The sequence below is a fragment of the Pezoporus wallicus genome, unplaced genomic scaffold, assembly GCF_028554395.1.
Source record: "Pezoporus wallicus isolate ANWC-B61680 ecotype Strahan unplaced genomic scaffold, APGP_CSIRO_Pwel_v1 contig_6155, whole genome shotgun sequence".
NCBI classification, from domain to species: domain Eukaryota; kingdom Metazoa; phylum Chordata; class Aves; order Psittaciformes; family Psittacidae; genus Pezoporus; species Pezoporus wallicus.
The window spans coordinates 1,284,617-1,301,762 of record NW_026637610.1 but is presented as its reverse complement, the minus strand read 5'-3'; the positions used below and the strand labels follow the sequence as shown (position 1 = coordinate 1,301,762).

General features: G+C 38.1%; 1 protein-coding gene across 22 annotated transcripts in view; it reads right to left on the bottom strand.

Moving 5' to 3' along the window:
* Window positions 1-17,146, bottom strand: part of RBFOX1 (RNA binding fox-1 homolog 1) — a 1,274,017-nt gene that overhangs the window by 731,048 nt on the left and 525,823 nt on the right. For 16 of the 22 annotated variants that reach the window (XM_057406604.1, XM_057406605.1, XM_057406606.1 and 13 more), the window contains one exon: window positions 10,010-10,072. The exons of 2 other annotated variants lie outside the window; for them this stretch is intronic. In XM_057406604.1, coding sequence (XP_057262587.1) covers window positions 10,010-10,072 — 63 coding nt within the window. Of the gene's footprint in view, window positions 1-4,401; window positions 4,463-10,009; window positions 10,073-17,146 lie in introns of all 22 variants that reach the window. 4 more of the 22 variants (XM_057406614.1, XM_057406607.1, XM_057406611.1 and 1 more) reach the window with 1 other exon arrangement.

Below are 17,146 nucleotides of genomic sequence, written 5' to 3'. Positions count from 1 at the left end.
TTCCAGACAAGCAGTTTCTCTCTCTCTTCCCCCATCTCTCCCCCCCACCTGAATAGATCTTCGTATGAGAACCTTCCTGACTTTGCTACAAAGAACATTACTCCATGGCTTATTTTCAGGTTAGAATATTTTCAGGTGGCCTTTCCATACTTTTTACGACTTTTATTCTTTCCATTCTACACTATAAGCGATTGGAGGGTTATGGTGTTTTTCTCTCTTCCTTCAACATCAAGCCCAGAAAATATATAAGGAAGATGCAACGTTTCCACCTGGAATGAAGCATGAGTCCTCATAGGACTTCACTCCCAGATCTGAGGGAAGCAGGAGAAATATCCCATGAGGAAAAGAATTGGAATAGAACAGAAAGAAGAGGGAGAGGAGTGAGCCTGAAGCAGACTGTGACTGAAATTTTCACACTGGGTGGAGACAAAATACCATATGTGATAATTTCCCCACTTTTTCAGACCACTTTGAACAATAAAAAAGGTCTCCCAAGAAACTATGAAGGGAGTTCTTTAATATCATGGAGAAACATTAGTTAGGGGGCTGATTACGAGGGCCTCCATTTGGCGCCAATGGTCCCAAAGGAAACAGTTTATGGACACTGGGAGTCATACTGTGGACACAGCCAAAGCCAAGTGAAATAAGGGCCATTTTCTTGAAAATTATGAATCATAAAAGAGCTGTATCCTATGACACTGAAGTGGCTTTTACGGAAATCATGAATGTAGTATAAATATCCCTAAACCTATGAAGAATCATTCTATTTCATTTAACTGCACTGCTGCTTTACAAGTACTCTTTTCAGAATTTTACTGCTCTCTCCCTTTAGTACACAATAAAGCACAAGTAAAACCCTAGCTGTAATGATATCCCTCAAGTTATGCAAATGCAGATTTTCCATGATAGTTAAACATCAAGTATAAAAGAATATATTTGGCTTCCCACCACCGATTAAATGTATATGGAGTATATTGTTTTAAACACACCCGCAGGTTGTGAATCTATATCCTCCTAACCACATTCCTTAAATTAACCACCCCAACTCAGTAATAAGAAATCGCATTGATCTGCAATGAACTTGTGTAATACCACTTTTAGTTTATTACTGCCTTCGTTGGTAGCCAAGAGCTAAAATAAAATATTTCCAGGTGAATATTGTTGAATCCCCACAATCTTCATGTATTCAGAGTTTCTGCCTTGAATGACAAAAGCACCCCTACGATACTGATTCTGCCTTGATACACTCAACTCCCATCATCTAGATGTTCCCACTGTTTTAGTAGTAAAACTGATCATCTCTGGCACCATCCGTCAGTGCACGTGGGAGAATATTGACCAGCCACAAATAGATGATAGTGCTACCGCTTTGTCTGCCCTTGTACCTTCAGATTGAATCCTGCTATTTGCAAGTTATTTTTGCATAATTATATTTCATATTTTTGCTGCTAGGAGTCCCCTACTATGATTCTTTACAGCTATCTGGTGTACTAGTGACCAAGCTACAGACACACTTGTCAGAAAAAACAAGCCCTATTGCCTGTAAGATAAGGCTCAGAACCAGAAAACACAAACATTTGGAAACCATAACTCACACTGAAATTTTCCTTTGGCATTCAAGGAATGTGACTGGCAAAGCAATTGATTTGTACTTCAATATCCTAACCTGGCTTATACAAAAGATAGGAAACCACCTTAAATTATTTTGCCTCTGCAACTTTTATTACTTGTAGACTGCAGATCTAAAAATCAATAGCACACAACAACTTGGTCTTGACAAAAATATAATCTGTAAAGGATTTCACATCAATCTTTTCTCAGTGTAGGCCCTACTTTTTTGTTGTTTTTTTTTTTTGACTGGATCATTTAGCTTGCAAAAAATCCCTCAAGATAAAGAAAAAAACACAAACCAAATCGTCAAACAAAACCACTACCCCTCTAGTGTTTCTGTTGCACCACTTGGTCTCTTTTCCTAATGTGCTCATAAAACTTCTCTCCTCTGGGGCGCAGATGAAGGAAGCAGAACCTTCACAGTAAAGAAGCAAAGCAGCAGTTTTACTAGTGTATTGGGTCTGGCTGGGATAGAGCTAATTTTCTTCATAGCAGCCCATGTGGTGCTGTGTTTTGGAATCGTGTGTGCAACAGTGTTGATAACACAACAGTGCTATTGCCAGCCTACTGCTGAGCAGTGCTTGAGCAGCATCAAGGTTTTCTTTTCGGAATAGGGGAGCAGAAATTGGGAGTTGAAACAGCAGGGATAGCTGACCCCAGCTGTTCAAAGACATATTTCAGACCGTATGAGACTTGCAGCCAGGGTCCACACCATCTACATTCAGTGGGTTTCTTGACTTGGTCAGTATAAAGAAGATATATCCAAGACTGAAATATGGAACATGGCAGCTGAATACGACTTGTGCGCTGGTCTCTGAAACCTGCCTCATCTAACAAGCCAAGTGCTTCTTTAGAGTAAAGCTACAATATGCCAGCACACCGTCTGTCCCAGAGTGGTGCAGGCAGCTGTCCTCCCTCTACATACATAGACAAGCTCTTCCATCAATCTGTACAAATTTGTCCTGCATGATTAGTGTGCAATAATTTTGGTAGCTCACAGACAAATCTCTCCCACAAATGCATTAACAGATGTAAATGTATTTCAGTACTGTAAAAGTTACAGGCTTAACTATTTAGCAAGAAATCCCAAATTGCTAAGCCCCACTGATCAGTGCTAGAACACTCCCCTAGCTGCTAGTTAGCTTCTAGAAAGGTCCACAGACAAAAGCAGTTCTAAGAGACATAGTTCAGTTTCTGAAGGTAGTGAATAATGCTGAAGAGTGTTGCCAAACGCAAATGCACTCTGTGAAACTCAAACGCTGTTTTATCTTTTTTCATCTCTTAAACTATGTAGAATGTGTTCGTATTTTCCAGCATTATTCTTCCTCACTGAAGGCACAATTTCAACTCACAATCCTATATTCAAAATTTAAAGAGCCAGCAGTTACATATCTTGCAGGATCAGTAGAAATTCTCACAGAGCATGTTTTCTGTTGGTTGTACACAAGCTGCTCAGGAATAACACATTACAACACAGACTTGGCAAGTCAATAACTAACCTCAATTGTAACTGGGGGGGGGGGGGAAGAGGAAATTAAATTTTCCCCACATCTAATCCAATCATTACAATCCAAAAAGCCTGTTCATTTCCATGAGCAGTAGCACTGAAACAGTAATAAGCTTTCACATCTGTGCTTTGTGCTGCAACCATAGCTCAGCAGGTTCCCAGGTCCAACATACAATGCACAAAAAGCCAAATACTGTTGCACTAGATCTACTATGAATGCACCATGCACAGGGACACAGTGATTCCCCCTTACAGAATCCTACGTGCATGCACTGCCACGGGCTCGTGGCTTTGCTGTTCCCTGACAGCCCTACCTGAATTCACTGCAGATGTGGCTACATGCTAGCATGCAGTAACCCAGTGACACAGAAATGAATCTTCTACAAATCCTGGGCTGTGAACACAGCCCAAAGCTCAAGAGTATCATTGCTACAGTTAACAACATTTGCTATACTGAGCTACCCAAGAGCTTGCAATGACTGCACCTTCACTTTGCATAATTAGCACTATCAGAAAAAAAGTTGCAGAAATCTGTAAGCTCTTCAAAGACGACGAAAAAAGGATCAAGCATGTATCTTTAATAAAGAATGCTAACACCCCTGACATGACCCAGGCTGTCATGAGGAGTGTTAAATTTCAATTAGCTCTGAGCTATGCTGATAGGACTTCAGTAATTGCACGATTTTCTTGAGGAAAATTTTCAATTTTTTATGAGACAGGAGAGAGCATGGAATTTAAGTTCTTTTTCACTTGTTAAATGTAAAAATAATTAACAATAAAAGGCACTGGATTACAGGGAGAGCAGGAGGAAAGATGGCCCAGTGACAGAGACAATGATTTGGGATTTGAGAAATACGAATTCAGATCCTAGCTCTGCTATACTCCTCCTGGCACATCAGCCAGGTTGTTCAATTTTCTTGCTTTTCCTTCTGTAATAACGACATAATAACGTACTAATCTCACAGGAATTTGGAGACATGATATCTCTTAAATGCCACAACACTATGGAAATGAACCTGATCAAAAACATCGTAATGCCGTCATCTGGAGAATATCCAGAGCACATACAATTGCCAGTGGAAGAATTCTAAGCTATGTGTTTACATGCATGTAAAAATTTTCATAATGCCTGAATAAGAAAATGTCTGCAAAACAACATTTCTGAAGGAAATATCTGTGTAGTGTCGGAAAACAGGCTGCTACGTGCAGTAAATTCAGATCCTATGGTTAATCTATACTCAGCCCCTATAGCTTTTACTTGATATATTCAAAAGACCACTTACAAAGACAAAGGATTTAGAAAGTTCACAGAGGAATCCGTTAGAAACAAATACTGACTGCATTCTTAGAGGAAGAAGAAAAGAAGAAATTGTTAGATATTTCTGTACATGCACATTTGTATATAACCAAGAGAGAATTACAAAGCTAACTTTACTTACACAGTTAAATGGGGCAGGATTTCCAAAAACCCACTTATGCTAGGAGCCTGCCTCTTGTTTCCAAACTCTCCTGTTCATCTCAGTAAGTTTGTGCTGTTTAAAATCTGCTTTGAGAAGGTAACTTCTAAATTCTTTAGATGCTCCAATAAATACATATACAACCATCTGCAGGAATGATTAAGCACACTCTAACGAAGGACAGTTTCTTCCTTTATTTATGTAGGAAGACCCTGACTTAAGTGAAACGAGCAGCATAACCACCTGTAAAATCAAAAGCAGACCACCAGTATTCTGGTTTGCAGCTTTAACAAACATAAACCCCTGCCGTTTTACAATTTAGGTGGTCATAAATTATAGCAGTGGTTTAACAGTGATTCATGTAAACCTGCTACCACTTAACTGCTCTTTTCACTTAAAATCATTAAAGATTTTACTGATACAAATTTAAAATTAATGACGTCCAACAAAAGAAAACCACATTCTCTTCCCCTATGGAAGCAAAGTTCCCTATGCAGGGAGGAATTAAAGACTGTATCTAATCAATCACCAAAAGCTGCTACCTTACACCAGCACTAGAAAAAAACTCAATCACAGGTCAAGCTTAGCCACTTTTAAAGCTTTTTCTGAAGAAAAAACATCCATGAGAATATTCTCCTGCTTATCATTAGGAGTGTGTAAATGCCTCACTGCTTCTGGTCCTTAATGAATTCCTGCAATAACTGTGAGGATATTTGAAGATATCACAAAACAACAATGAATAATATGACAATGAAGCAGATACTAACAACTAAACAGTTCCCCATCCTAGCTCAGATGAAGTAATGGAGCAGAACTTACTGCTTCATTTACGTTATCTAACTACCATTCTTCAACTCTTTTTATTGTAATTCACAGATATCAGTAATTCAGAATACTGCAATTTTAAAAATATTCAATTCTCTAGACTATCACTCAGACTACATCAGAATACAGATAGAGGAATAAATAAGAATACAATCATTAAACCCTTTTTCCTTATACATTCATTAGAAAAATGTTGTAATACCGGTTCATTTCTAAGACAATTGTGATTTTTTTTATAATAGCTCTCTTTCACAATTATATTTTCATGCCTTTCAGGTAGAAATCCCCAGATCATAATGAACTCCTCAGATTCCTCCGTGGCAAGCTATGTTGTTTTGGAAAATTGATTTATTGTATTAACAATTTTAAAAGATGTGTTTAATGAGAGGGAAAATGGACCCATAATCCCTGATAACAAAACTATTTTCAATGCAATAAGAGCTATTTTTTAGTTACTTATTTAAAAAGTGTTTACAATTGAAAGGAAAACACAGCTCTCAAATTAGAGAAAAGGGGTTTAAATGCCTTTCTTTATATGCCTTCCTAGGCCTTTACAGCAGAGTGACTACTGTTGTATCACTGACAGACTGTAGGAGAAGTGAAGACAAGGCTCTTTTGAGACTGACAGCATATTTGCATATATGCATTTACATCTGCAGGGGTTTAAAATGTGGATTATCATGGCAGATCTTCCAAAAGATGCAACTATCAAATTAACATGAAGCAGTACCACTGTCTCATCCTTTCTCTGTTACTTTGAAAACTTCTAGCCAAGGAAACACATCAATAATAAAATGAGGTCACTTAACTACAGTATGTTTTATCAAGCTATGTAACAACTATACACAATCTGAAGAAAAGAAAACCCAACAGAATGGACAGGTATAGAGAACTTTCTTCTCAAAAAGCAATTGTAGAATCATAGAATCATAGAATAGTTAGGGTTGGGAAGGACCTTAAGATCATCTACTTCCAACCCCCCTGCCATGGGCAGGGACACCTTACGCTAAATCATATCACCCAAGGCCTCGTCCAGCCTGGTCTTGAACACTGCCAGGGATGGAGCATTCACGACCTCCCTGGGCAACCCATTCCAGTGCCTCACCACCCTCACATTAAAGAACTTCTTCCTTATATCCAATCTAAACTTCCCCTGTTTAAGTTTTAACCTGTTACCCCTTGTCCTGTCACTACAGTCTCTAATGAAGTGTCCCTCTCCATCATCCCTATAGGCCCCCTTCAGATACTGGAAAGCTGCTATGAGGTCTCCACGCAGCCTGCTCTTCTCCAGGCTCAACAGCCCCAACTTCCTCAGCCTGTCTTCATGCAGGAGGTGCTCCAGTCCTGTGATCATCCTCGTGGCCCTTCTCTGGACTTGTTCCAACAGTTCCATGTCCTTTTTATGTTGAGGACACCAGAACCGCACACAATACTCCAAGTGAGGTCTCACAAGAGCAGAGTAGAGGGGCAGGATCACCTCCTTTGACCTGCTGGTCACGCTCCTTTTGATGCAGCCCAGGATACGGTTGGCTTTCTGGGCTGCAAGCGCACACTGCCAGCCCATGTTCATTTTCTCATCAACCAACACCCCAAGTCCTTCTCCACAGGGCTGCTCTGAATCTCTTCTCTGCCCAACCTGTAGCTGTGCCTGGGATTGCTCCGACCCAGGTGTAGGACCTTGCACTTGGCATGGTTAAACCTCATGAGGTTGACATCAGCCCGCCTCATAAGTGTGTCGAGGTCCCTCTGGATGGCATTCCTTCCCTCCAGGGTATCAACCGAACCACACAGCTTGGTGTCATCAGCACTTTCCACAAAACACAGAACAGACAACAGTTTTCTTCTACAATTTTTTCTGAACTGTTTTCAGACAACTTAGGTGGAATGCCAAAGAGAAAAGGCTTCTTTATTAAAAAACTATAGCTTTGGGCAAGGGAATTGTGTAGAGGAGGGCTTAGCACAGTAACTCATCTTTCCAAATTGGCTAAACAGAGAAATACAGCACAGCCACTGTCAGCCGGCCAGGCTTCCAACCAGAGAAACAGGCAATGAGCTTCCAACCCTCGTTGTGAAGATCATTGTCATTACATGTAAAAGCAATCCCATTTCTTTTCTCTCAGTTTAAACAAGCATACAATGGCCAGCACACGGAGTTCATGGCACATACTGTTGCCTAACATTGCACTTTGCAATATTCCCACCTTAAGGAATTACAGTTTCTAACAATGGAATGGTAAAAAATGCTCTAGTTACGGGATTGAGTGAGGACTCTGCTGATCTAGGTTTCTGCTACAAGCTGCCTGCCAGCCACTCTTTGTGCTTTATTTCCCATGGTATATTTGGAACAACTCTGTCTCCTCTGCTTGTCATGTGTATTTTTAGTTGTTGTTTGCTGGAACTGTCTTCAATTGCTTTGTTTACTAGTTTGCTCAATGCACTGTAGCATTGGTTTTGTACTGCAGACATTATTGCACAATTAATAGAAGGTCAAATGCCAAATAAATCCATAAAATTTAATTTTAAAACCCAAGATCTCTCTGTAATTAATCTGTTTAAACTATAGTTGTCTCAATATATTTATCTATTACAATAAATAGACAAATACTGTAAAGCAACAATAGCTACAAATTATACATAAATTCAACTGAAGCATGCCAAACACAAAATTTATTGTAATTATTCCATGAGGTTTTTGACACTTTTGGCAGACATTTGTTTCATTGTATAGAATACCGTCATCTTAGAATGCCTGTGTTGGACTGGTACTGCTATTTTTTACATGCTTCTTCTAAACAAGGGAACGGGACAAACCATTTTATAACCAGCAATGTACTACACATGTACATCATGTCACGGGTGAATAGGGCATAACACCCAGCCATATGGTGTACTTAGGAGCCAACTCATCTACATACACTGTTACCAGGCAACATGCTGGACTTCAGTCTGAGCAGGGGAAAAAATGACCTCTTAGCCCTAGAAGTTGATTGATAGTCATTGTGCTGGTTAGGTTGTGATCACAAGGGAAAATAATAAAACCAATTATGCACATTGAGATTTGGCAGCATTAAACCTTCCCCAAATTCAAAATGAGTATTTTCTTCTTTCTTGTCATATACCCAAAATCTCAGCTTTAGCTTGTTGAAGGAAGATTAATACCTTTTTCCTTCAACTACATTTATAGATACTGAAGCACTAAATTCACAGCCAAATTAATGTTAGCTTCCTAAAAACATGCAGTAATTATCTCAGGGACCACTGTCTCCCACAGGTTAGAAACCCCAACCTCATTCGTGCAATTTTTACCAGTTGTTTTCTAACAAAAGCTGTCAACTGCATCAAATTCTGCTAGGAGCTGTAAGGTTATTCTGTGATAGAAAATACTGTTTGTGATGGAGGAAAAGCTAAAAGCAACAAGCATGCTGAGCACTACAGAATTGATTTAAATCTGTCCTCAAGATGAACAGGCTTGTTTTTTTCTACCCTGTAAGTCAGGCAGTCTTTCTGAAATAATGAAATCTTTTTTTCAAAGACATAAAGAGGAAGATTGTGTTTAGTGTAGAAGAATAAATGTAAAATGCTTATTTCTAACAAGGACTGAATATCTCATTTTTTCAATGCCACCAAACTGTGTGTTGGGGCAGAACTCAACAACTAATATTAATACATTTGAACAAAAATGTGAATCTGGCCTATTATTTTGTCAACACACATGTTCAACTTCTTTACTTTCTACACATAGGAAGTACCTAAATACAAAACAGAAATCTATTCAGTCAGCCCAATACAGAACAAGTCACGCTTATTTCCCAATACAAAATATTAGAGGATTGCAATTTATTTTAAGGAGAGAATTATTAAAAATTGTTTGAGAAGTACCAAATATACACTTATCAAGAACCATACATTGGGAGTGGAGCTGGGGCGGGGGGGAGGGAGGGTTTGCTACTTCTGTATGTTATTAGAAGTATAGGAAGTTCTATCCTGATTAAAAAGTGCTTGATCAATATTGTTTCTAAGCATGTATTAACACAAACAAACTTTACAAGAAAAAATAAAACTGTGTATGAAAGAACAACAAACAGTTTGGATGCAAAAGGCTCTTCTCAGAAAGGAAAGAGGTGCAAAATGAATCAGCACGATTACTTTTCTACATGTCCTATAAATTTTGGAGCTTAGTCCATGATATTCCCTGACATCACAGGTGCATTTAAAAAGAAAAGCATGATGAATTATCATAGCTGTTCTATGGACACTGAAAAAAAGTGTCTGTGACTAATCCATATACAAAATGATTTCTTTCAGAATCAGCTGAAGGAAAAATAAAAACAGTAGTGATGTAACTCTAACACGTAAAAGGGAAATAGAAGAGAAAAGCACTTGAACCTACAGCCAGAAACACGGATTATTATTTTCTAAGCGTATCGCTGGCAAGCTGTTGTTCACAGATCTTGTACTTATGGTCTATTAGCCTTGCAATCCAGCACCAGCACGGCAAGTTGTGAATCCCAAGGTATCTCTTAATTCATTATGACAGCACAACAGAGATGTCAATCAAATTCCGAGGAAATTAAAATAAACAAACACCAACAAAAATCAGTGGACTTACTGAAAGAAGGGTCTGATCATGAAAACAATAGGCACCACTTGCATGGGGCTTCTGTGTAGTTTCCTAAGAACAGAAAAAGACATTTGTACTGTAAATGAAGATTAAAAGGAGATCATATTTTGCCCTGCGTCCATGGAAGGCTGAATGTAGGCTTTAAGATTAAAAGCGTTGTAACAAAAAATAGAATTGATAATGCATTATTTGGGCTTTCACAAGAAGGGATGCATACATTATGGGGTCATAATTACACTTTTATTGTAGTACAAAGCTGAACAGCAAAATCTGCTTATTGATTCACAAATATCAACAAAGATTTCATTATTTTATTAATCATTCAATAGGCAGTAAAATCTCCAGTTAGTCTGCAATTTACTTGGATTCTAAATCCAGTGTTTGCATTATGAATTTACCTACTTAAATAGACATGCAGAATTCAAAATTTTATCCAGTCCAGGTTTCTGTCACAATAGGAACATACAGGTAGGAGTTACTTTTCATGGATTTTTCAAGTTAAAACTTCAAGCAATTTTGCAAAAGAAATATTATCATAATACACACAAACAAAAGGGGCCATCCATAATATATTATATATGCACATAGCTGGGAATTAGAATGGGCTTACATTGTATTCCATGCCACTTGTTCTTATTGACAAGCAGCTGCTGACATGTAGTAATTTACTGAATTATTCATTGGGTTTTAGAAGTTACAGTAAGCTCAGCCATGCTTTTTTATAACAGATTCTCCTTACATGCATTTTTCATTTTCATGTGCAAAAGTAGTTTATGCTCTCTGATACAAACACTCTTAAAAACAGAAACACTAGGCATATTTTGAGTCATTAAACGAAATACACAACTAGATCTATGTATTACCAAAACATTCTGAAGATAAATGTAATATACTTTTTATTCACTTCAATGAAATTCCAAACAGTAAATATATGGAGTAGTTATTCACAAAGTATGCTACTCCTTTTACTGAAATTGTGATTTCAATAAAAATAAAATCATAAATTAAAAAAAAAAACAAAAAACAAAACCAGTAGTGGCTCTCTCTCATGCAGTTGAGGGTAAATAAATAACAAGAAGCTCCAGTACCAGAAAGGTCCATGTTCTAGAAGTATGTCAGGTAATAACTGCAACCATCACACATATGGATAAAAACCCCAGCAACTTCAGAACTGGGAAAAGTCACAATCAGCAACAGAAAACATACTTGCACTTTGGTCTCCTTAGAGCAGGGACCATCACTAGGAGAGCGTGTATCAAAGCCTCAGCTTCACAGCTGAAGCTCCTAGTGGTAACTGCAACTGTCTTACTGACCAAATCCCAACATTAACCAATTTCTGAGCTAAGACACAAGTTTCCTTTTATTTATGAAATAAAGTAAACCAGATACATGCAAAAATACTACAGAAAAGGCAGCTCATGTAAGAAGGCTGCATATGTGCATAAACTATACATTAAAACTAGTACATCTGCTTTCTTGGTAGTGTTTCTTTGTATGAGATGTACTCAGCTTTGTCTGAGTACAACGCCAGATAAATTAACAGTACTGAGAGGTCCTTAAAAATCTCTAAGAAGTATTTTTTAAGTGATTGGACTACATTTTCAAAAATGACATCTGATTTAGGATCATCTTGCAATGCTACAGTGAAACTTACTCATGGTCAACAAAACTGAATAACTGAAAATTAATTTCTTGGGTTTTCTCCATCAGGGTACTTGGGTTTCACGATTTGAAATGAGTGTGATTTCTCTAATGCAAACTCATACTTTTTAGACTTGGTACTGATTAAAATGCCTCATTGAGGTTACAATACATTAGTATTCCTTTTCTGAACAACTTTTATCTGACCACTCAATCCTAGCAGACTTCCTGGTTAGCATAATGTTACCTGTCATTAATTTTAGAAACATTATACTCCCAACTGCTACTGCTAGTTTTCCTTATTTATCCTGCAGTTGCATGCTCTAGTGACTGAGGGAACTCAGAATACACACAGAAATAAGATGTTCAGAATTTGAATATATGCAACACTGGGAAAATAAGTATATACTGTTTTATGGGATTCCTGCATTATTGCTGTAAGAAATCAGAGCAAACGCATGAGAAACTGTAGAAATAGGTACCTCTAAACCAACTTGGCTATGCTTAACTAACAAGTAATTATTCATTTTGCCTAATTTTCAGTACCGTATGACCCTTCGGTAACTTCCTTCACATAGAAATGTTTAAGTTTCATGCTGTGCTGACTGCAGATGTTGTTTAAAATGTTTAGCAATTTGACAAGTGAAAACAGGATTTCCTCAAAACAAATAGTCCAAAAGCACCTGCCAACAGGAGAGCGGAACTCCAGCTGCAGCCTTGTACTCTCCTTACCATCACCGATCATACTTTCACACCATACAGCTGGACAGAAGGAAGAACAGAGAATTTACAAACTATACAAAGGTTTGTCAATATTTCTGCCCAACCAAAGGAATGCCTGGTCCATATGCCTGTTTACCCAAAGCAGTGCTCCTGTTCCTCACAGCAGGAGCCAGTTCAGGAAAGCTCCTTGCACAGTGCACCACGGGACTCTTGCACACAGCCTGGTGCTGAAGACCATTCCCACCACACAGCACAGCCCAGTGATTCCAGGGCTCAGAAAGACCACTTTGTAGAAACTGCATACATTATGCAGCGTGCCTTAGTTCTTATCTGGCTACTCAGTCAGTATCTAAACAAGCAAGATTATTCAGTCATATTTATGTGATTATATGAAGGAATTCTCAGTAGAATGAAATACAGCTGAAAAATGCTAATAATTTTGTGGAAGAAAAACTACATTCTGATAAAATCCTGTTTATAAACCTCAAGATAACCCGAGTATGGACTTGATGTTATACCTTCTTATTCTTTGTACTGACAGGAAAAGTCATTAAGACTGTCCACACAGCCAAAATCAGCCTTGTAGAGAAAAATAAGATACACGTTTTCAATGCTAAATTTTGTTCTCCACAACTGCCACATACCTTAGCAAATCATGGAGTAGGCTCTTGCTTTGCACTCCTATCAAACATAAATATACAATCAGCAATATTTTGCTTGCATCTGGTATTACAACATCTGTATGTGATAGGCATATACAAGAACAGCAATACCCTTCTTTAGATCACAAGCAAAGCTCCCATTCTGCAGTGCTCCAGTCTTTCTTTACAAGAGTCAACTAGAACAAGTCCTGCTAAGCATACATGTAAAAGTTTGGTAAAGAAGATGATGCTTTTAAGATGCATTTAAAAATGGAAAAGTTATGTTTTCAGGTGAAAATTTCAGGTGCATAGAAAGTATTGAGAACACCCAGGTCTCTTCTTCCCTCAGGGCAGGCAGCTCAGGCAGCCCAAATAAGCAGAAGTTATTCTGCAGGGTCATTGAGGAAGACAGCCCCAGGCCATTCAGGCTTCATAAATTATGTAGTTACCATGCACAGGTATTCCAAAAGTACCCTGTACATTATATTATTTTTCCATAGAAGAGCATATAATGCTCTCTTTAGCATTATATTAAATTTAAAAAAAAAGAGAAAAAGAAACCCCCCCAAAGCAATAAAAATTACTACTTACACATATACACAATTACTAAGCCTGACTTAGCACCTACTGCTTCACACCTTTATCAAAAACCTGAGTAGAAATTGATCTAATCTGATAAGTTTTTATTTTAATTCTGTTCAAAAAATGCAATTAAACAATGATATCTGTTCCTGCAAGTTAAAAGTCATTCCCTTTAGATAACAGCCAAATACAACAAGCAGTGAGTTTTGCCATCATTAGACTTCTAACCATATTACTTCTATTTTGAGGCTTTTTTGTTTGGTCTCAGTTTAATTTCCTGTCAGCCTTACAAGAGATTTCTAATGTTTGGGCTGTAGGATATGCTCTGATTAAAAATAATCTTCCCAATTACTGCCTGGCATGAATCTACTGCCCCATGCACTCTGCCACTGGCTTCTGAATTTCTGTCAGCAGTAATTGTGTCTGTAGCTTCTAACTGTAAATGAAAACCCAGGGGGCATATTTGGGTTCCAGTTTCCTTTGCGTAGCCATATCTTTTAATTTGCACTGTCTGTCAAAAGGAGATGTTCGTAAGCACTAAAAGAAATCCTTAGAACATCAGGTTAAAAAACAGAGGAAAGGAGAAATGCAACTGGAGTATGATAAACTGTGTCTGATATTTATTCTAGCATACTCAATGTAGAGAATCTCTCTGCATTGATTAGCCTTAGAAGAGGTAGATTGAAACCATTTACTGAGCATTTCTAGCTGCACTTTCGTACTATTAAATTTAATCATGTCTTGAGCATCACCTTATTATTGCTATTTTTGGGAGAATGCAATGATCCCAATGAGTATTTGACTGAACAGGGTTTCTTATCACAATGGAAAAAATAGTTTTCCTCAGGCTTTGGTCCCTGGCCTAAGCTATCCCATAGGGTTACCTCTAGCCCTGACTCAGACATGGCTTGTAGGCAGTCTGGCTGGACCCCCTAAACCTATGCTGCATCTTCTGTCCAGTCTGTCTTTCAGTACAGTTTCCTGTGTGGACTTTAGACCCACACTGTCACTTGTCTCCATCTTCTCTCTGTCCCAGTGAACTGCTGCTCATGACTGGACTCCCCAGGCAGATGACAAGCCTGGTTTACCATCTCACTTTGGACAGACTCTCCTTTCAGTACCTGGATCTACCCTCCCTGTTTAGACCCCATAGGGCTGCACCCCATATGGGGGGATACAGACTCGACACAGCTCTCTCCTCTCCAGAAGCAGTCAGCTCTAAGAAGACATATCCTAGATACAGATACCCAGCAAGGAGGCTGTAGAATGTCCACATTTGTTATCACAGTGCTCAAACCTGGCAGTCAATGCAATCATAATTACCAGGCTTATGACAGATTTGTGTTCAGATTCCCATTGACTCACTTTTCCTCTTAGGAGTGCTACTGCTGTGACAGAAAGGTAGCCCAGTGTCGCCAGGGAACATTCTCTCTGTGACAAGAGCAGGATGGAAGCAAGGTGCCCTGGGTCAGTTTTCTAAAGGAAAAGAATCTGAAGCATTAGGCACAGACTGTACGCTGTGTATCAGAAAGAGAAGAAATTCAAGGAGTAGAAAAACATTTGATACAATATCAAGAGTGAAACTAAAGGCACAGCCAAGAATGCGTTTATAGGTAGACAGTGTTCACTGCAAAGAAAAATATTGTGGAATATTCACTGTAAAATGGATAATAGTGTAAAGTCCTGTGAAAATAATTTTCTGTGAGGTTTCTATATTTGATTTGTAGAAATTAAGTAAATTTTTGTCTCAAAAGTAAATGGAATCCATTATATTTGGAATTACAGGAGCACAGAGAGCTTTTTTCTTTCATATGCGGGAAGTTCTCTTTGCAACAGAGGAAAAATACCAAGATTTGGTGAATCTAAGTGAGGGGTTGTCCAAATGGCTTTTGAAACGGAACTGGCATAAGAACGTGCTTGAAATATCAAGGCCAAATGTCAGCATTCCACACTATGTCTGTTAGTTTGCACTCTATTCTGTATGCTCTCAGTAAATGAGAGGAGATACTTTAAAGATGCGACCAGAACTGGTTTCAGCTCTGCCCTAGATCTTCGGCAAGCTGCTCTGTAGTGTAACTTCCCTATCTTTAGGGCTATGCCCCTTAGTAAGTATTCTGTGCAATGTGATGACAAGAGACCAGTAACAGGCAAGAGCTTCAACATATTAACTAAAATCTATGCTGTTTCTCATCTGTACAACAGAGATTGTAATGTCCAACACTCATAACTGCCTCGATTTACAGAGGTAAAAATGCCACGGATCTGTTAAAACACCAATTTCTAAATATTATTTAAGTTTTTGTACAAACAAGTTCTTAGTGCCTCCTCTGGGCTGTAGAATACAGCAGCATTGTATGGACTGAGACATAAAACGAGACTGTGATATCCTCAAACTACTTCCTTCTATTTTCATCTCTTTGTGATAAAAGCATCATCTTCAAGGTATATCCATCTGCCTGCTACACTGAGATGATGATTGAAATTGCCACAACATTTAAATAAATACTTGTATTTTAAATATAAGGTAAGCCACTGAGTTCAAAAGGGTTACTCCCATGGCTGACATCATGCAGATGGTTAAATATTTTCAGCATAAGAACTCTAGTATTAACAGTAAACACATTATGAAACTGAAAGAAATACTGAGAAAGGACAACTAGAATCAAAATAATGTAGGAAATCTGCCTCACTGACACTTACTACCTTGCTACTGACTTCTTTACTGTTTCATTTCAGATCCACTTTTCAAAAATACATAGCATTCCATTGCCGTTATAAAGACTAATGTCCCAACAATACATGAAGACATCAACTACACTGTGGGAGAGAAAGTAAAAGAGGGGGAGGCACTGTGATGTACTTTACTAATTGTATTCCTAACAATATTTTAGGGTTTTTTTTCATAACCCAATACTTGCTCAAGAAATGAAAACTTAAATAGTTTTCTACAAGATACTGAATAGTCCTTTAGGAACAACCTCAGCCCCTCACAAGCTATGATTAAAAAAAATAAAATAAAATAAAAGCCCTAGTTAATAATCAAAATATCTTAATGCCTAAATGGTGGCAATGCAAAGAATATTGCTACAGATTGCACAGAACTCGTGCTAGCTGGTAACTGCCCATCCTCTGTAGGCAACTTTCCTCTGCATGGGAATAGAAGTCACTTCCCTTTTTAATGCAATTTTCCAAAAGAAAATACAATGTTAGAGGGTTTAACCCCAAAAAGTTGTGATTTTTCATGTAATTCCCCTCCTTTCCAAGCCCAATGACAGAGATTGATTACTGCCTTAGTGGTTTTTAGTGATGTTTTTTCTTCTTTATTTCAAATTTTGTTTAAAAAGTTTTTTTGGGAAAAAAAAAATCTTCCAATTATATTTTTACAGTGCTATGTACCAAAAATGCCTTACGCTAGTTACTGTGATTCTGTGCATACTCACTCGACGAATAAAATCTTCAGTGCTCTCCAGCTACTGAGAGAAGTCGAAGTGCACTATGCCACACTAAGCCTCTCTTCATCTTAGAGCAGTACTACTGT